The following is a 21,729-nucleotide window of genomic DNA, read 5'->3' as shown; positions in this document are numbered from 1 at the left end:
CATACTGTACACTTTACACATGGTAAAGGTATGAGTAAGCTGTTATTAGGGTTCTGTCTCACACTCTATACTTTACAGAGTAAAGGTATGAGTAAGCTGTTAAGGTTTCTGTCTCACAGGTATATATGAGTAGACTGTTAAGGTTTCTGTCTCGCAGGTATAAGTAAGCTGTTAAGTGCTGATGGAGTGACAGTTATATGGTATACTACAAACAGCCAATAGCATTATCTTTATCAATTTTTTGCTCAAGCTCAATTACCTAAACCTGAAACCCTCTAATGAACAATTAAGCATATCTGAAATCTTATACATGTAACCATGTTTGCATAATAGACATTTTAAGTATGATAAAATGATATACATATCGTACAGTACTGCTTATTAAACGCAAAGACTGAATATTGCTTATGTAACACACAGACTGTACACTGCCTATTTGACACAAAGACTATTTATATACTCTGCTTATTTAACACAAAGACTGAGCATTGCTTATTTAACACAAAGACTGAGCATTGCTTATTTAACACAAAGACTGAGCATTGCTTATTTAACACAAAGAGTGACAGACTATACTCTGCTTATTTAACACACAGACTGTACACTGCTTATTTAACACAAAGACTGTACACTGTTTATTTAAAACAAAGACAGTACACTGCTTATAATTATTTAACACATAGACTGTACACTGCTTATTTAACATAGACTGTATACTGCTTATTTAACACATAGACTATACACTGCTTCAGCTTGGTGTGAGTTATTTTCCCTGGAGAATCCAACACACCTGTAACATGAACAATACACTCAATATTTCTCTAATTACTTTGAGACACACCTGAGGAAGTAAGCTGTGGCTGACATTATAACTGGCAGTTTCCAATTACCGTGTACACCCTAACACCCATGGTGAATTATGTATCATGAACCACTTTACATCATCAGAAACATTAGCTTGGTATATAACTGTCAGCTAACTATCACAGAGTACACACCTCTGAAGGACAAGTACCCGGTAGGTGTAATCGTTGTGACAGGCGTTATGCAGTCAGTATTTGCATCCAAGGAAACTGCAGAAGTTCCATACAAGCATTTGCTCTGGGTGATGCAAGTGATGTTTCAATCAAATGAAGCTATTATGGAATCTAGAGAGGATGTGTTACATTTAATGATGTTAATGCAGATTGTTTCTTATCACACAATTAAAGGACAGGTAAATTCTTCCACAGGTATTTGTGACCGTGGGGTCAGTTTATATTAACTGTTATGTTTTCTTATGACTTCTTTGGTCAGTTTAACAGGTATGTGTACTTTTGACCACTTATAATGGTCAGTTTAACAGGTATTTGTACTTGTGACCTCTGTAGTCAGTTAAACAGGTATGTGTACTTGTGACCTCTATGGTCAGTTTACATTTAACAGGTATATATACTTGTGACCACTCAATGGTCAGTTTAACAACTATGTGTATGTGTGACCTCTTTGGTCAGTTTAACAGGTATGTGTACTTTTGAACACTTTCTATGGTTTCAGTATCCTTAACTTGGTTTGAAGTATAACTTTGCTGTCAGTATCCTGCACTTGGTTTAGGTATAACTATGCTGTCAGTATCGTTAACTTGGGTTAGGTATAACTGTACTGTCAGTAATGTTAACTTGGTTTAGGTATAACTATGCTGTCAGTATCCTTAACTTGGTTTAGGTATAACTATACTGTCAGTATCGTTAACTTGGTTTAGGTATAACTATGCTGCTCGTATCCTTAACTTGGTTTAGGTATAACTGTACTGTCAGTATCGTTAACTTGGTTTAGGTATAACTTTGCTGTCAGTATCGTTAACTTAGTTTAGGTATAACTGTCTGTCAGTATCCTTAACTTGGTTTAGGTATAACTATGCTGTCAGTATCGTTAACTTGGTTTAGGTATAACTATGCTGTCAGTATCCTTAAATTTAAGTTCAGTAGTTACCAACATCTAATCCTGTGCTTTTCAATCAGATGTATTTCCGAAAAGTTTCTAGGAAGAGTTGTTTAAGATAATCAGGGTCCCCCTACATCATTTAACTTCTGAAGTACTTAGTGCAGATGGAATGGTGATTAGATTTCAAAAAGAGCTAGATTTTTGTTACATGAACTTGTTTCCTTTAGTACTAGGGCATTAAGTACTAATATACGGAATCACGAGAAAATACCAAGAAAATAAATAATCATATTATGCTTCAATCTATTTTGAATTAAATTTCAAAATTAGGTTAAAATTGAAGCATAACCATTGATTCAATTTGGTTGTGTTTCGATTTTACTTTACATGTGACATTTAACTGCACCCTAATCCAATAACTGCTTAGCAATTACTTAGTTTTGAGAAGTAGAAAGTGGATGATAATTTATTTACTACAGCAGGCACAAACCATTGGTTTCATTGCAAACAATAATCTTATCAAAAAGCACATCCCAACTAACATATAAAGGATCTTACATGAGTTTCCATTTCATATGAGATATATGAAACGAGTCCAAGAGCTTTTCAATATGAGGCGAGCTAAAGTGAAAAATCCGTAACAAGTTTCATAAATTCCATATGAAATGAAAATGAGTGTAATATCCTTTATATCACATAATCAAGTTTTGTGGCATTTAATTGTGTAAAACGACAATTTTCATGCAACCTTTTAATGTTATTAACATTAGCTGCCATTTTAACTCCAGTGCGTAAGTCTGTGATGTCATGTACTTGTCTTAGGCGTGATGTCACAATTAAAAGAATTGAAACTTAATTACAACTAATCACAGGGCTGATAGGTCATATTACATGGGTAAATTCACTGGATAACGCAGTACATTTTATGATAAATTAGACTTCAGCATATTCTCCATGTATTTCAATAAAAAGATTAAATGCTGACCTTTGTAACTACAACACACCTCTTCATACCATTTGTAAAAGTTTCAGGTTTGCCTTTCCTACTACAATGGGTATTTGTTTTACACATTAGCAATATAACAATTATTCTTACGTGGTATATAAAGAATGTAATGCCGTGAGCATACACTTATTTAAGTACACTCAAATTGTTGGGTATTTTCAAACTTTGACTGGTTAGTGAATTGATGAGTTGGTGCATCCATGTAATAAGCTTTAGAAAACAATAAAAACTTCCATTGGCAATCATAATTTTGCACAATATTTTCAGCATGAAAACACTTAAATATGACGACTGCTAAAACAGGTACGTTTATGTTAATTCTACTAATTGCACAGATACACTATCATTTTTAGAATGTAATCACCATCAATATGGTATTACAACTTTGCCATATTTTTTAAAAGTCTGTTTCTTGTCATTTCAGGTCATGACTGGTTATAGAGTTTCCAGCAGAGACTCATCTACAAAATGAAGATCATCTGGAATTGGACACGGTGATAGATTTGTACCCGAATAAATATTCCACTGACTGCAAGTTTAGATTATTGTGAGTTTAGAGTTATCCCCCTTCATGACTACATCCTGTGATATTTCCGTACAAGTGTTTGCCAGATTGAGATGATTCCAGACCATTTGACAATGGAATCAAGTCAGGCCCCATCATACATGGAAACTGTTCAAGTGACATCTTCTACCACCTCCAGCATCCACGTAGCCTGGGAGGTGAGCCAGGACATGAGCGCTCACGTGGAGGGCTTTCGTGTCCACTACCAGAAAGTCGCTAGCACATACATACAGTATGGACCAATGTTATCAGCATCAATTGGACAATACAGCATACAGAATCTAGTGGCAGATACCTACTACAAAGTCTGTCTTGTGATGTACCGTAACGACACCCAGCCAATTCGTGAGTGTGTGGACGCCTCTACAACTAACTGGCACATTCCGGTGTCTATTGGCAGCAGTATCGGGGCCATCCTGGCTCTGTCCATGATCGTACTTGTGGTTCTTGTGTCTCGATGTCCATCAGTGGTCAAGTGGCGTGGTAAACAGTACAAAAAATCACAGAAATATGACAGCATGTCATCACATTACCATGACGATCATTTTGAATTTAGTGACACAGCAACACATGGACACGAAGACGAATTTGTGTCGGAGTTTGATCCGTGTAATGAAACATACTCCTTTGAAAATGCTCATAACAACGGTCATCCAAAAGAACATCGAACAACAGAAAAAATGTGTAATGGAAACAGAAATCATGTTCCTAGTATATCTCACTCACAGCAGATGAAGCACATGGGTGCCCGACCAAAGGTCTACATCCCCAGTCACTACTCCCATCATTCCTACCACGGACATCACACCGCCTCAAGCCTAGCACATTCCATCGAACGTCAGCAGAGCCTCGATCTGGGTCACAGAGAAGACCTTAATCACAACCACCATCACAGTTCTGGGGTGGCACATACAAGCCCTGTGCAGTCCTATGGGCCAGCAGAGCTCGAGTCCAGCTCCATGTATGTTCACGCAGACGAAGTTAAGGAGAAGATTGTGCACAATGAGGCTCGTGCTTCCAGCCCACCAATTACAATACTGCAAAGCGCAACAGACTATGAAATGAAGGAGATCAAAAAGGCATGTTCTCAGGAAAATTGTGTGGCTGGGAGCATAGATCGCCACAGTCAGGAGGAACACATGCTGTAGAAGTACAAGTGTCTATAGTTGTTATATGAAAATTGTCTGATGTTTTTATACACTGAAAAAGCCTCTATACCTTTCAATAAGCTCATCATCATTAATTGATAAACATGAAACTGGAAACAATGTATTAAAGGATATGGGATGTACAATCATATCCTTGTCATTTGATTATCATGTGAACACAAACTTGTGTGAGGTAACACTACTGGTTACCATTAAAGTTGATGTTTGTGACAAACACAATATGATTTAATTTCCTTTATATCGTGTTACATCTATCAGGGGAATTTGTTATTCCAGTGATTGTACACCACACTTCGTGGAAGTGATGGAGGCTACGTGGAAGTGATGGAGGCTACGTGGAAGTGATTGAGGCTACGCGGAAGTGATGGAGGCTACGTGGAAGTGATTGAGGCTACGTGGAAGTGATGGAAGCTACGTGGAAGTGATGGAGGCTACGTGGAAGTGATGGAGGCTACGGGGAAGTGATGGAGGCTACGTGGAAGTGATGGAGGCTACGTGGAAGTGATGGAGGCTACGTGGAAGTGATGGAGGCTACGGGGAAGTGATGGAGGCTACGTGGAAGTGATGGAGGCTACGGGGAAGTGATGGAGGCTACGTGGAAGTGATGGAGGCTACGGGGAAGTGATGGAGGCTACGGGGAAGTGATGGAGGCTACGTGGAAGTGATGGAGGCTACGGGGAAGTGATTGAGGCTACGGGGAAGTGATGGAGGCTACAGGGAAGTGATGGAGGCTACGTGGAAGTGATGGAGGCTACGGGGAAGTGATTGAGGCTACGGGGAAGTGATGGAGGCTACAGGGAAGTGATGGAGGCTACGTGGAAGTGATGGAGGCTACGGGGAAGTGATTGAGGCTACGGGGAAGTGATGGAGGCTACGTGGAAGTGATGGAGGCTACGTGGAAGTGATGGAGGCTATGTGGAAGTGATGGAGGCTACGGGGAAGTGATGGAGGCTACGGGGAAGTGATTGAGGCTACAGGGAAGTGATGGAGGCTACAGGGAAGTGATGGAGGCTACGGGGAAGTGATGGAGGCTACGGGGAAGTGATGGAGGCTACGTGGAAAGGCAATACTAATCAGGATCAAACTAACGATGTGTGTTAATTGACATTTCACGATACCTCACAATTGGATCTAACTGACAACAGCGAAGGTGATAGAATATCTAAAGTTATGATAGGCAAGATGATTGAATGGCATTAAACAAAACCAATATACCAGATAGTGTTAACAATGATATATATATATATCTAATACTCGGACAGAAGAGATGGTAATCATGAATATAGGGGTGATCTGGGTAAATTGACTGCCTACATACAGAATCTATATATAGAATACAGCATGGACATACATTGCCTCCAAACATATTATATTACATTTAGTGGGGACATACATAAACTGCTCACATTTTGCTAAAGATCACTTTTATTTTAGGGCATATGTGAAAATAAATATTTCATTTGGTTTATACTGAGATTGTTTTTGAAAAATTGATTGTTCTTTTAATTAATCAGCATGCAAAAATTCCAAAAATCGTAATTAGTCGGAAAATGAGCCACAGGAAAAGGCTTACCCTTAAAAATTGGTAACAACGAGGTATTCACTAAAAAACTTAAATTGAATAAAACTCGTCCTAAATAACTGAAACTGACCGTAGTCTGGCATCAAGGATTTCATCGCAGTAAATCCGGGCCGTAACGGTACCATAACATGCATGGAGTTCAGTTTTCCCATGAAGGCTTTAATGCCTCCCCACACCATCGCTGAACCTCCGTCATATCGGTCATGTTCCACAACGTTACCTGCCTAGAACCTCTCCCCAGGTTGTCTCCATACTCTAACACGCCTGTCGCTGAAGTCGAGACAGAATCTGGACTCGTCAGTAAAAAGAATCTATTCCCATTCCTGAAGAGTCCAAGTGCTGTGAGCTTGGGCCCAATCTAATCGGTCCCTAACATGACGGGCAGTTAAGGGAACTCGTATTGCTGGTCTACATGACCTTAAACCAGCATCAAGAAGATGGTTCCTAACTGTCTGAGTGGCTACCCGGGTATTAGAAGCATTTAGGAGGTCATTTCGTAAAGCTTTGGCAGTCTGGAACCTGTGACGCCGTGCCTGTATGAGCAAGCCATGCCTGTATGAGCAAAAACGACCTCCAGCATGACATCTGTAAGGGTTTCCGTTAGTTTGGAAACTATTCCACATTCTTGCGAACACACTTTGAGACACCCCAAGGTCTGCTGCAACCTGACATTGAGACATGCTAGCTTGCAGCATTCCGATGCCCCTATTTATTTCACCGTCATTTAACCGTAGTCTGGTTCGTCTTTGTGCTATATTAAAACAAAAACATGCAAAGAATATTCATCAAATTGATTCCCCAATTTGAACAACGCCTTACTTAGCCTAGCTTAGCTTTTGAAAGGGGTGTACATGTGGAAAAGCGTGCACACGCTTTTATGGCTGACTGTACAACCCACACAGGACGATTTGCAAGGCTAACATATTTGCCCAAGACAGTACGGAAGGAAAATATTGATCGTTCCTAACATTTTGATTTGTTTTCAAAATATAGGTAATCCTCAGCAAAATGTGAGTAGTACATTATATTACATTCAGCTGAAACATACATTGGCTCCTAATTAAACGATGTGTTGTTCTACACTCAGCATATATATACATTTTGCTCAATTTGGAACATTATATTCAGCCAGGACAAACATATGGTACTTTCAGCAGGAACAAATGTATTGTATTACATGCAACAAGGACATGTAGTGTCTCTGTACAAATTATATCTCATCATCAAGGGACACAGATTGCCACCATATATATATTACATACTGACAGAAGCTGAAACACATGTTTTCTCCACACAAAAGACACACACATATTTGATACATTTTCTGGTTGTTGTAACTTCAGGCAACAGATCTAGAGACAGACATTTTCTGTAACTTAAGTCGCTGCACAGACGCGAGTGATCCTGCCTCCACTGAGTTGCTAGTACAGAAAACAGACATTTTGATTGCTTCTGCACATAAACACAATGATTGCCTACACAAAGGTCTGGAGTTGTACTGACTGCCACCACGCACAGACATCAAGATACCTTCCACACCATTCCTTTGCAGAGACGTTGCCTCTAAATTTGATATTGTAGATAAATGATATCCACATTGCCCAGTTTCTATAAGCTATGTGATATGTATAAGTTTCTTACTTTTATAGAAGAAACTATCTGTAACATGTTGTATATCATATTGATGATCAGTCAGATTTTATGTTTTCTTTCATTATTTCCTTCAAATTATTGCTGTAAATTGATTGTGTACATAATATTGTGACTGACATATCAGAAATCATTTTATTTGTCTTATCTTTCATGACAAATGGTTTGTGATAGACATCAGACTACTTGGCTATGTTTTCAAACTTGCCTTAAATTATTTTTTAATAATAATGATAATTTAACACAAAATTTCAATTTTGTAAACATTCAAAAATCCTGAAATTCCAAGCTAAAATTACATGTACATTGTGTATTGATTCAAAATTACTGTTCAATGAAAAAAACTGAGGAGATTTATAAAATCAGTTGATAATTTTGAAATGTTTGCATTATTTCAGATATTACTCGTCATGTATTTGGGGTTAAAAGTTGTCTCCTTTTATTTAATTTGTATGCTGAAATAATTCAGAATTGTAATATGTAATGCATTACATAATCCTTGTTTACTTTTCAAATATGTCATCAGTTCATTAACCAAGTGATCACTCATTGAATAAACTTAAGTGTTGAATTCTTTAAAAAGTGTACACAGCATATACCCTTAATTCAAATGTATGTGACTCATATGACAATGAATAATGTCTTAAGCAAATAACACAGGAAGAGTAGAATTGACAGGAGTCTGTTCATAAAGATTTGTTGATTTGAATATTTCTATTTACTGAGAGATCTATAGCTGAATCAATAATGAAGGGTTAAGTTTCTGGGATATTACTGATTTAGTTTTATAGGAAGAATTGGTTTGGTTTAATTTTGTTTAACGTCCTATTAACAGCTAAGGTCATTTAAGGACGTTTTTACAGGAAGATTTGTAGCTCTGTAGATGTAGTAAAGAGAGTGTTGTTATTTTCTTTCTTTTTAAATACATTTTGTTAAGAAGAAAATGAAGTATGAATACTATTGTTCAATGTTGGTGGTGGTGGTGGTGAAGCTCTTACAACATTTTTGACACGCTTGGTAAACCCAGTCCCAGGTTAACAATATAACTTACATTAGACTTATGGTAAACCCAGTCCCAGGTTAACAATATAACTTACATTAGACTTATGGTAAACCCAGCACCAGGTTAACAATATAACTTACATAAGACTTATGCTGAACCCAGTCCCAAGTTAGATCCAGTAAATGTTAAACTCTCAAACACGATTACCACATTAGACCCCGGTTCAATTCAGACCCGTAATAGACCCAAGTTAAACTTCCTAACGTTAGACTTTGGTCAAACCCGGACACATACAGGTTACCGGTGTAGCATGGTATTATGAAGCATGGTGAAATGAACCGCGGTTCATATTACCATAATGGTGAATATGAACCGCCCCGTGGTGAAATGAAGGGTTCCGTCTATTTATATTCAAACTTTTTTCTATTCATTTTCTTTAAGTTTACTTCAACTTGATGTATTCTATCTGAAAACCACAAAAATTATGTCTGAGGTAGAGAAATCTAGGGTGGGGCAGGGCGCTTCACTTTACCATAATGGTGAAATGAAGGGTTTAAACATTTTTTTTTCTTTTTGACTTTTTTAAACCAAATCCATTTAGATTACATCAGTTTGATGTCCTGAATATGAAAATTACAAAAATTAAGTCTGGGGTAGAGAAATTTAGGGAGGGGCAGGGGCACTTCACTTTATCACACTGGATCTCATTACAATAGTATACATGTCAGTCCTGGTACAGCTAGGGTACAGGGTTCCTTAAGGCCATTACCATAAAGCAGAATATTTTGGTTTCACTTTGCCTATATTTTAGATTATCCCCACATTGGTTATTTTAAACTTGGTGCATTATATTTTGTGGTTTTTTTTAGGTTCTGACAGGTTTCATTTTTGTTTTAATACTGCAACACTATAGGCAAAAGGTTTAGATTTTATTCCTTAATTTACGCAATCAATAGGAAATGACAAAAGCGAAAGATGAACACTGCATTAGTTTAAATATCAGTACAAAGGTATAAGTAATTTATTATCTAATTGTATAGGTCACCATGGTTACGGACCTGTTTATTATCTCCTGTTATAACAATCACTGTGTGGTCCCTAGTTTGGTGACTGCCTACCACTGTGTATTGCCTGGTTGCATAATTTTACAGGTCACCATGGTTACGGACCTGTTTATTATCTCCTGTTATTACAATCACTGTGTGGTCCCTAGTTTGGTGACTGCCTACTACTGTGTGTTGCCTGGTTGCATAATTGTATAGGTCACCATGGTTATATATGGACAATCCACATTAACAGTTTATATAGACAGAATTGAGTGCGAGACAATTTCAGATGAAAACTAACATTTAATATTGGCTGAGGATCACATATATCCTAGTACTATCAACATTTCAGTTCTGAGCTGGCTGAATAATCTACCATGCAGAATTATATCAAGGGCATACAGTATATGTATGAAGAGAAAATGGTCAATAAGGATTAGGGAAATGAGACGTTAAATACTGACTAACAGGTGGTCATACCTGAATATTTTAAGCAAATGTCAAGGCGACAGGTTATTTAATTATGTATATCATTTTGCAACATTTTTTATGAAATCAGATGATTAGGAAGCAGAGGCTTAAAATAGAATGAGGATCATGTAAAAAAAGGTAAATGCTCTAGCTATTAATTATTATAGCTATAGGTGATTAGAGACTAAATTTGTAAAAATCAATGATATGGCTCATGATATGATTTTCAGTGTAAGGTGTAACCATGGCAATGTAGCATTTAAAAGGTAGCAAGCTAATACTCCAATAGAATTACTCCATCCACCAAAACTCATAAAAATATGATATTTTAGGTAATTCATAAGTAATCCCAATGTCTCAAAAAAAACATCCATACAAGAATAATTAAAATAGGACATGTTCATGTGATAATCCCTTAATTTCCTTGCATTAGCTTTTTTCATTTACCTTTTACTACAGGCAAAATGTAATGGCACTTGAGTTAGAAATGTTGGTTAATGATGTGACTGTATTCATTTATGTACATGTACAAGTTCTGGTTGGACATATTGATGAATGGTTCCACACTGGATCACCCGTTTAAACCATCTGCCTGCCTGTCCTTCCTGTAGGATTACCGTTTAAACCATCTGCCTGCCTGTCCTTCCTGTAGGATTACCGATGTATGAGTGAGAGCTCGCTCAGATCAATAGTCTTGTAGAAGGAACAACAAGGTACAGAAGAACCTTGTTAGTTTGTGTTAGCGGGATATTAGTTTCCTAATAGGTCTGGACATTTAAGAATTGTGCTAAAACATGTCAGTACAACTGTAGCGTGTTTGCCACTGGTATGGTGAAATTGGTTCAGTATATACAACATGACTGCCTCAAAAAAAACATATATTGTGCTTTGTTTCTGTAATAGTTTTTTTTTTTTTTTTGTTCAGTTTGACACGTTATAGGGACAAGCAAAATTATTATTTCTTCTGAGAAACAAAATTTATACTCTTTTTCAAGCTTTTTTAATGTTTATTTATAAAGCAATACATTTTGTGATTTGAATATTAAACAGGCTGTACATGTACATAATACCATGGAATTGAGCTTATATTACCTTCTCTTACCTCAGGATTAAGCTCATATTATCTTCCTGTACCTGAGAATTGTGCTTATATTACGCTCCTGTACCTGGAGTTTAGAGCTCATGAAAATTTAGCCCAAATTCCTCCCTAACTTTGGGAATTGAGCTCATATCAATTCCTGGGCCTGGAAATCGAGATCATATTACTTTCCTGTTCACAGGAATCGACAACATTTTATCTTCCTGTACCTTGTAATGGAGATCACTAAATGTTACCTAATAGTGTAACTGACTGACTTTTAATTAGAACCTATTACTCTAAAGCTTCACTGATCAGTTTTTTGTCATAATCCAATATTATCTTAGAGCTATAATTCACTGAGTGGCCATGACTGTTTATCATAAACTAATATTAGCTAAGAGTGTCAATGATTGGCTGTTTATCCAAACCCAATATTACCTTAGACCTTCACTAATTGGTTGTTTATCATATGTGAATTTATGACCTTAGAAATGGATATAATTGATGTAGTCAGCAAGCAGTAAGACTAAATAGGATATTTTTTGAATCCCAGAAAAAAACGAAAAGAAAAAAACCCTTCAACAAATATTTTGTTATCCCTTAAACAATTTATATTGTTTTTTAAATATATTCCTTCATTTGTAATTGTATAGTGAAAAACAACAACTGTTTTAACTTGTTAGGGAAGTGGTGTAAAGTGTTGCTAATTATCCACTGTACGTACCCAGAAACAATGTGATTATTAAACTGTTACCATTCTAGCATTTCCAGTGAGTTCCCTGTCTACTAAATATTGTTGTTACTATGTTTCTATGAATAAAGTCTCTTTTACAAAACAAAATATTTTTGTTCTTGTTATGAGCATTATTGGGTGCATAATGTGTTGTGTGTACCTAAATGGCTTACACCACAATCATCAAATGATCGAGCTCTTCAGAACAACAGACATCCTGTATTTTAATATGAAAAATCTCTTTTCATATAACAAACAAGTCCATTGGAAGGGAATATTCAGAACAAGATTTTTTTCTCTCTTAAAAACAACAAGAGGCCCAATGGGCCTGAATCGCTCACCTGGTATTAATCTCACACTTGTTATCTTAAAAGTGGACTAAAATACAGATACAGTTAATATATCAGTGTTTGATTCAAAAGAATCTATTAAAAGACGTAAACATATGACATATGTGACCTTGAAAGTTGAAGAAGGACATTAAGTTGAACGGACTTTATAGCCTTTTATCCCAGCTTCTGGCCAAATATCATTACTCTGGACTTTAGGTTATTCAGAAATTGTTTAAAGATTTCAACATATTTGACACCTGCGACCTTAAAAATGGATGAAGGTCAAACTTGGTAGCCCTTCATCCTAGTATGCTACTGTCCAAATATCATCATCCAAGGCCTCTTGGTTACTTAGAAGAAGTTATTTAAAGTAAAATGTTGACGACGGATGCTGCACCATGGCATAAGCTTACTTGCCATTCGGAAGGGCAGGTGAGCTAAACAAGAGGCCCATGGGCCTTAACGGTCACCTGATATATTTATACAGAGAGTTGATTTTGTTTTTAACATGAACAGAAATATTATTCAAAGTGACAAAAAACATAAAACCACCTTATTCAATATCTAGCATACAGATTTCAGACTAAAAAGGATTTGAAACTAGCACCTCTGATTCTTAACAAGGAAAATGAAGAAATTTTAGCACACTGACTCCTTTGAGCCCCACCCTACAGCCCTTGGGGGTAGGGCTGGCTCAAAATTTTCAAAGTATCAAACTGTCAATTCAAGGTTATAATTCCAATCAAGTTATTAACATGTAATATTCAAAGTATCATTTGCCATTATAAACCATAATAAATTTTGCCCCCCTCCCCACCCTTTCCCAGGGGGTAAATGTGAGACCCTAGGGTCATAAACCTTAAGACCCTTCCATCTATGAAGAGTATTTGATTCTACCATATCTGGGTCTTGAGAAGAAGATTTTTGAAATTTCAGTAAATTCGACCCTTTTTGGCCCCACCCATCAGCCCCTGGGGGTCAGTCAGGGCTGATATGTGCTTATTATCAAACTGCTACCTAATACTGATAATGCTAACCCAAATTGAATTACTTCCAATGGAAATTAAACAAATATTGGTCCAAAATGTGATTTCCCTATATAAACTATAGTAAAGTTTACCCCCTCCCCAGGGGGAAACGTGAGACCCCAGGGCTTGAAATTCACAATTTCGGTAAAGCACCTTAAGACCCTTCCATCTATGAAGAGTATTTGATTCTACCATATCTGGGTCTTGAGAAGAAGAATTTTGAAATTTTAGTCAATTCGACCCCTTTTTGCCCCGCCCCTCAGGCCCCTGGGGGCTTGGGACTAAACCGGCAACTATTTTTGTTGACCTTTGTCCATGGAAGGTCCCTGCAAAATTTCATTGAAATTGGTTCAGGGGTTTTGGAAAAGAAGTCGAAAATGTAAATTGTTTACGGACGCACGACGGAAGACGGACGACGACGGACAAAAGGCGATCGCAATAGGTCACTTGAGACTTTGTCTCAGGTGACCTAAAAATTAGATGTGCTCTTCCATACAACAGATTTCCTGTCTTTACACAACAAGAGGCCCAGAGGGCCTGTATCGCTCACCTGGATATCTAAGCAATCATGGCAAAATATTCTCCAAATTAGATCCCAGAGATAGGGCCATACCCAAAAGCCAATCTTGTAGCATATCAGTATTTCATTTTTCATGCCCAGCAATTGTACAGCAGTTTGTATGGTTAGGGGTGGAGATCTCAACTGTTTCCAAGTTGTGACTAAGAAACTAGGTTCCTAGAGTTGCGGCCAGACCCTGGGAGGCTGAGGGTCAATTCTAATATCATGACTGCTTCATCTCTTTATGCCAAGAAATTGTATATATAATTTTGGGGTGGGGATCTCAACCGTTTCAAAGTTATGACCAAGGGGTTAAGTCTGCAAGGGTGGGGCAGACCCCGGGGTCAATTCTAATATCTTGACTGCATTCGTCTCTTTATGCCCAGCAATTGTATATATAATTTTGGGGTGGGGATCTCAACCGCGGTTACTAAGGACAATATAGTTCCAGTGAATCTACATCGATATATGAGTAAATTTAGAAAATATGCAGTGAACAAAACAATTTTTTTCCTCTCATGGTTTTTAATTTTAAACTAAGCAATGTGAGAAGCCCTTCAAACTTTTCTATTCATTTACAACGATCGTCATGTATGCGCATTGACACACTGCTCATGGAGTGACACAGTCAGAATGCAGCCGCCATTGTTGACGGAATTTGAATTCCAAAGAATTGTTGATGCCAAAGAAATTTGAATGTGCATCCATGGAATAAGAAGTTTGTAAGCATTATTTTGTTGAACTTGTATAATTAGACATAATGTATCCTGAATATGTTCCATGTATCTAGATGTTGAATGATCTGAGCATTGGTTGTCATTGGACTGTTATCTCGCTGAAGCGTGAACGGCACCATATTTCAAACGTAGTATAATCTGCCAAGCCTTTTTTCACTGTGTATTCGCTTAATTATACACAGTCAGAGTTGACCAAGCTGAAGAAGGGAGACATGTAAATATATAACAAACATTACCATTAAATTTGTTCTTAAGAACAGCGGCAACTGAGAATAGTCCAATGCTAAAATATGTCTGTAGCTTACTTCCGAAATATAAATGTTCACCTGTATTTTATATCTCTAATTTTGCCCTTTTGGAATAAATTCAATTTGTTGAACACAGCTTTGTGACATTAAAATGTAGTTGTACTTTGACAGTGCGAGTAATGAACAAGGGTAAAGAATCATACTCGTACTTTAATGTACTGGGGCTCAATGAGGCAATCACTTTACATTAAGGTAGAGTGTCCCAGTGCTCTGTCTTGTATATCCAACAAAGAAGAGTTCCAACTTGTTCTGCTCTTTTCTGACTTGAAGATGCTTGCCAATTAACTACAGTAGAGATTAAAATGCTAATGAGTTATACTATATATTTCCTTTTTCAGAAAAACTTTCAGGCTCTGCTTCTTCAGGTTTAATTCCCCTTGAAACAGTTTCAAAATGTTCCAACTCCCTATAAAGGCCTGCACACTTTGATTGTCTTGAATCAATCTATGATTATCTTGAGTTTAAGTATAAATATAACGTAATGAATTGGTGAGAAATTCCTCCTTATATATCAACTGTTACACAACCTTACATATGATTAATAGAATCTTCCCCTACCTTGAGGGTGTGATAGAGAAACTTCCAACCCAAGGGGTGGAGATTTCTCTGTCACACCTAAAGGTAGGGGATGATTGTTTTTCTACCATCCTATTATTTCAGTCACAACTCCACCAAGAGTAGTGTAAACAAAAACGCATTTGGGGTATGAATTTCGTCTCACCCTTTTGATGACGTCACAGTTACCGGTGAGGCATTTTAATGACATCATAAAAGAACACATGCTAATTGGCACGAGGCTTATATTCTACCCCTAGGGGGTGACAAGCTGATCTTTACCGTCTTAAACAGGAGACACACATGTGAAGGGTGGGAGAAAAACAGATGTGCTCTCATAATCAACGACACAAACCCAAAAACAAGAAACAACTATAAGATAAGATCACACACACTAACATACATATTCACAAAATTGTACATATTTTTCCTGAGTGGTAAATGCCAGAAAAAGTGTCTCTTCACCAAAATTAAGGATTGTGATAATGTACTGTGCATTGCACAGTACATGAAATATCTTGTATAATACTAGTCAAGGTTCTTTGTTTAGAATTTAAAAATTGCAAAAATAAAAAACATTACCGGTATTCTTTACTGAAAATTAAGTTAAATTATATGGAGTGATGATCATGAATGAGTGTTTGAATAAAACAAGAGGCCCATGGGCCTTAACGGTCACCTGATATATTTATACAGAGAGTTGATTTTGTTCTTAACATGAACAGAAATATTATTCAAAGTGACAAAAAACAATAAAACCACCTTACTCAATATCTAGCATACAGATTTCAGACTTAAAAGGATTTGAAACTAGCACCTCTGATTCTTAACAAGTAAAATGAAGAAATTTTAGCACACTGACTCCTTTGAGCTCCACCCTACAGCCCTTGGGGGTAGGGCTGGCTCAAAATTTTCAAAGTATCAAACTGTCAATTCAAGGTTATAATTCCAATCAAGGTATTAACATGTAATATTCAAAGTATCATTTGCCATTATAAACCATAATAAATTTTGCCCCCCCCCCCTCCTTCCCCCGGGGGAAAACGGGATACCCTAGGGTCATAAACCTTAAGACCCTTCCATCTATGCAGAGTATTTGATTCTACCATATCTGGGTCTTGAGAAGAAGAATTTTGAAATTTTAGTCAATTTTACCCTTTTTGGCCCTGCCCCTCAGGCCCCTTGGGGCTTAGGACTAAACCGGCAACTACTTTTGTTGACCTTTGTCCATGAAAGGTCCCTGCAAAATTTAATTGAAATTGGTTAAGGGTTTTGGAGAAGAAGTCGAAAATGTAAATTGTTTACGGACGCACGACGGACGACGCACGACGACGGACAAAAGTCGATCGCAATAGACTGAAAATTAAGTTAAATTATATGGAGTGATGATCATGAATGAGTGTTTGAATAAAACAAGAGGCCCATGGGCCTTAACGGTCGCCTGATATATTTATACAGAGAGTTGATTTTGTTTTTAACATGAACAGAAATATTATTCAAAGTGACAAAAAACAATAAAACCACCTTACTCAATATCTAGCATACAGATTTCAGACTTAAAAGGATTTGAAACTAGCACCTCTGATTCTTAACAAGTAAAATGAAGAAATTTTAGCACACTGACTCCTTTGAGCTCCCCCCTACAGCCCTTGGGGGTAGGGCTGGCTCAAAATTTTCAAAGTATCAAACTGTGAATTCAAGGTTATAATTCCAATCAAGTTATTAACATGTAATATTCAAAGTATCATTTGCCATTATAAACCATAATAAATTTTGCCCCCCCCCCTCCTTCCCCAGGGGGAAAACGGGATACCCTAGGGTCATAAACCTTAAGACCCTTCCATCTATGCAGAGTATTTGATTCTACCATATCTGGGTCTTGAGAAGAAGAATTTTGAAATTTTAGTCAATTTTACCCTTTTTGGCCCTGCCCCTCAGGCCCCTTGGGGCTTAGGACTAAACCGGCAACTACTTTTGTTGACCTTTGTCCATGAAAGGTCCCTGCAAAATTTAATTGAAATTGGTTAAGGGTTTTGGAGAAGAAGTCGAAAATGTAAATTGTTTACGGACGCGCGACGGACGACGCACGACGACGGACAAAAGTCGATCGCAATAGGGCACTTGAGACTTTGTCTCAGGTGACCTAAAAAATCCTTCTGAAGGTTATCTTACATCATTACAACAGACACAAGGTATATATATATGTGCAAAGACATTGTTCTCTAAAGGTTTTAACTAGAACTGTAAGCCAAAGGCTAACTAATACCTTCCACTCTTATGTTAACTAGAACTGGCTTACTAAGGCAAAGCATTACAAAGCAATCCATAGTCTCCCACCAGTAGTGATTTCTTTATTGACTGATCATGAGCTGTACACTTATTTAAGTATATAGGTCACTGACATACTTCGTGTTATCCCTCTCAATACCATACTTGCAAACCAAATCTTGTTAGCAAAGATGAAAGAGTTTTGCTGGAATCGTCCTAGTAGTTAAGGAAGAGATGTCAGGACAAATATTTTTAACAAAGGGCAATAATTCCTTAAAAAAGCATCGAAGTGAAAAAATACTACCCTGATGCATGACATCAAAGGGTAATTACTATATCTGTAAACTTTCATTGTAATCCACCCAGTAGTTTAGGAGGCAGACAAAAGTGTTTTCAACAAAGGGCCATAACTTCTTTTAAAAGGGTTGAAATGAAAAAGTACTACTTGGATGCTGACGTCAGGGGACAGTTACCATATCTGTAAACTTTCTTTTAAATTGGTTCAGTAGATTAGGAGAAGTTGTCAGGACAAGGATTTTTCAACAAAGGACCATAACTCCATAAAAAAAGGGTTGGAAAAAAACTATCTGGATGCACAACTTTAGGGGGTAGTTATCATATCTGAAAACTTAAGTTGAAATTGGCCGCATAGTTACGGAAGAGATGTCAGGACAAAGATTTTTAACCAAGGGCCATGACTTCTTAAAAAGCATCGAAATGAAAAAATACTACCCTGATGCATGACATCAAGGAGTAATTACTTAAATATCTGTAAACTTTCATTGAAATCGGCCCAGTAGTTTAGGAGGCAGACAAAGGTTTTTTCAACAAAGGGCAAAACTGAGGAGTTGTTTGGACAAGTATTTTTCAACAAAGGGCATTTATTCCGTAAAAACTGGGTCAGATTGAAAAAAATAATACCTGCATGCACATTAGGTAGTAGTTATCATATCTGAAAACTTTCATTGAAATTGGCCCCTCAGTTTAGGAGAAGTTGCGCGGGCAAGCATTTTTCAACAACGGGCCATTACTCCATAAAAAAGGGTCAGATTGAAAAAAAATTTACCTGCATGCACAACATCAGGTGGTAGTTAACATATCTGAAAACTTTCATTGAAATTGGCCTCCTAGTGGAGGAGTTGTGCAGGCAATCATTGTTTAACAAAGGGCAATAACTCAATTAAAAGGGTCAGAATTAAAAACAAAAGGCCCAGGGGGGGGGGGGCCTGTATCACTCATCTGTTTCTTTTGTTACATGAAACTGACATAAAGGTAACTTCAGACCAAAGTTGGTAACTAGAACAGAAGACATTTTAACATCTCTTAAACGGTTCTGAAGACATTGTTGTTTGAAATTTGAATGTTAATCCTTTTAACCCACATTGACCTTTGACTCCGGCTAGCACTTAAAGTTGACCATTGACCTCATTACTGTAATAAAGAAAAGGATTCACACAGCTGGTCTTCATAACATACACAAGTATCATGACTCTAGTCCAACTTGAGGAGAGGATTGTTAAAGTGTTTAACCCATGTTGACCTTTGACCCCTGACTATCACTTAAAGATGACCTTTGACCTCATTACTGTAATGAAGTATAAGATGTGCACTGCTGGTCTACATAACATGCACAAGTATCATGACTCTAGTTCAAATGGTTCTTGGATATTGTTGTTTTAAGTTTTTACCATATTTGACCACTGTGACCTTGAAAATAGGTCAAGGTCATTTTAATGAGGAAACTTTATAGCACTCCATCCATTGTACTTACTGGCCAAATATCATGACCCTAGGTCCTCCAGTTCTTCAGAAGAAGTCGTTCAAAAGAAAAAGATGACGGACAACCTTCGGCCCAGGTGAGCTAAAAATAATACCTGGACGCACAATATCAGGTGGTAGTTATCATATCTTAAAACTTTCCAGAAATTGTTCCAAAGCTTTAGAAGAGTTGTCCGGATTTAAAGTTTCAGGATTTGTTCAACAAAGGCCCATGGCCCATAGGTTTGTTAAAAAGGGTCAGAATGAAAATGTACAACTTCAGGTGGTATGTAGTTGTGTGGAAAGTTTCGTTGAAATTGGTCCACTACTTTAGAAGGAGTTATCCGGAAAAACTTTTTCTATTGACGAACAGATGATCGGAAGGACAAGCTGATTCAAGAATATCCACCACCCCCCTAACTTCATTGTGGGGGGTATAAAAAGGGGATATTAGCATTGTTGTATAGGCAGAAATTGAAAACCTAAGGGGTGGGAGGTTGGAGTGAGGGTGGAGAGGAGTACCGATCCCTCACTCAACTCCTCTGGAGAAAACCACTAGTGCATCAATTCAGGTCTCAGGATTAAATGTTCATGTGGGAAGGGAAATAATCCAATGTATGTCAATGGAAACAGTAATACATGTTGTTATATAACAGTGTAGCTGGCCAGTAGGCTGATTTTTTTTATATTCCTGAGCTTTGTTCACTACACGTAGATGAAAATGACAATAAAACATCATTTATATTACATAAAACAACAGGAATGGCAGTAAAACCATAGGTAAATTAACCCCGAAAACCATTGGCATAGGCTTCCGGTGTTTGTCAAAAACTCAAAAAGTATTTCTGACAGCTAAATTACTAAACAAATGTTTCAATGCACTGCTTATCCTGTATTAACATGTCATTGCCACAGCCTTATAGTAGTTTACAAATGACTTGCTGTGATTACAAAAATTATGCAAAACTATAAACAAAAGCCTGCAAGACAATTTAAAACCTTTAAGTCTGAGAAACTCAAGACAGGTAGGAAAACTTCCTTTCCATATGACGAATAAGCATCTAACTTTTGCTTTAATTTTGCATTTATACTTAATTACTTAATACATTATCTACTGTACATATTCTGTAAAATTATCTAAATCCATTTTCTCTATGCAACTAAATCAGAACTAATGTAGTTTCCAAACAGGAAGTCAGGTGAGCATGGAGTGAATCATGCATGCCATGATGGATGTCCCATACGAGACACCCATACCCTATAAACCTGTGGGAGAAGAAAAAATGTCTTTTGCGTAAATCAAAAAGAAAATATGGACCAAATAAAATATCTGCAGACTTGCCAGGTTGTATGGTAACACTTACAGACTGAAGGTACTTGAGCTCAGCTCGGCACTTTTTTTCCAGCTTCTGCATTCCTTTGATGTGCTGATATTGTTGACATTTCTGTATGAGGGTGTTTGCTTCCTGTAGATATGTTAGCAGAAGCTGGTCACAACTCTCTTCCTCTCCTATCCTGGAAGCCATTTCATTCCATTCACACTTGCACTTTTCGAAATCTACAATTCTGAAAAAAGTAACACTTCAAAATGACACCATGTTGAAGGATATTTTTGTGCATATATAATTATATACATGTACATATAGGATCTGACATGAGTTCCCATTTCATATGAGATTTATGAAACGACTCTTAAGAATTTTTCAATTTAGCAAAATTATCATATGAAATGAAAATGAGTGGCATTTATTCCTGTAAAGCGACAATTTGCATGCAACCTTGAGAAGTAAAAAGCCGCCATTTTGACTCCAATGCGCGAGTCTTTGACGTCATGTACTTGTCTTAGGCGTGACGTCACAATTGAAACAATTGAAACTTACAATCACAGGGTTGATATTACACGAGTTAATATGCAATAAAATATGACATTAGTATATTCACTGGATAACACATAA

The 21,729-nt window shown here is 37.2% G+C and overlaps 2 protein-coding genes across 5 annotated transcripts in view; one reads left to right on the top strand and one right to left on the bottom strand.

The window, feature by feature from the left end:
* LOC110442394 overlaps positions 1 to 9,486 on the top strand; it is a 33,725-nt gene extending 24,239 nt beyond the window's left edge. Inside the window, exons 1-2 of one of the 3 annotated variants that reach the window (XM_021485981.1) lie at positions 946 to 1,018; positions 3,354 to 9,486. In XM_021485981.1, coding sequence (XP_021341656.1) covers positions 3,548 to 4,642 — 1,095 coding nt within the window. In that variant the 5' untranslated portion in view covers positions 946 to 1,018; positions 3,354 to 3,547 and the 3' untranslated portion in view covers positions 4,643 to 9,486. Of the gene's footprint in view, positions 1 to 945; positions 1,019 to 1,161; positions 1,217 to 3,353 lie in introns of those variants that run through there. The other 2 variants (XM_021485982.1, XM_021485980.1) reach the window with 2 other exon arrangements.
* Positions 1 to 21,729, bottom strand: part of LOC110442393 (UPF0415 protein C7orf25 homolog) — a 196,287-nt gene that overhangs the window by 170,477 nt on the left and 4,081 nt on the right. For both annotated transcript variants that reach the window (XM_021485979.1, XM_021485977.1), the window contains exon 2: positions 21,139 to 21,340. In XM_021485979.1, coding sequence (XP_021341654.1) covers positions 21,139 to 21,300 — 162 coding nt within the window. In that variant the 5' untranslated portion in view covers positions 21,301 to 21,340. The remainder of the gene's footprint in view (positions 1 to 21,138; positions 21,341 to 21,729) is intronic.

Source organism: Mizuhopecten yessoensis, unplaced genomic scaffold (genome assembly GCF_002113885.1).
Source record: "Mizuhopecten yessoensis strain PY_sf001 unplaced genomic scaffold, ASM211388v2 scaffold716259, whole genome shotgun sequence".
NCBI lineage: Eukaryota > Metazoa > Mollusca > Bivalvia > Pectinida > Pectinidae > Mizuhopecten > Mizuhopecten yessoensis.
This window is presented reverse-complemented; position numbering and strand designations above follow the sequence as displayed.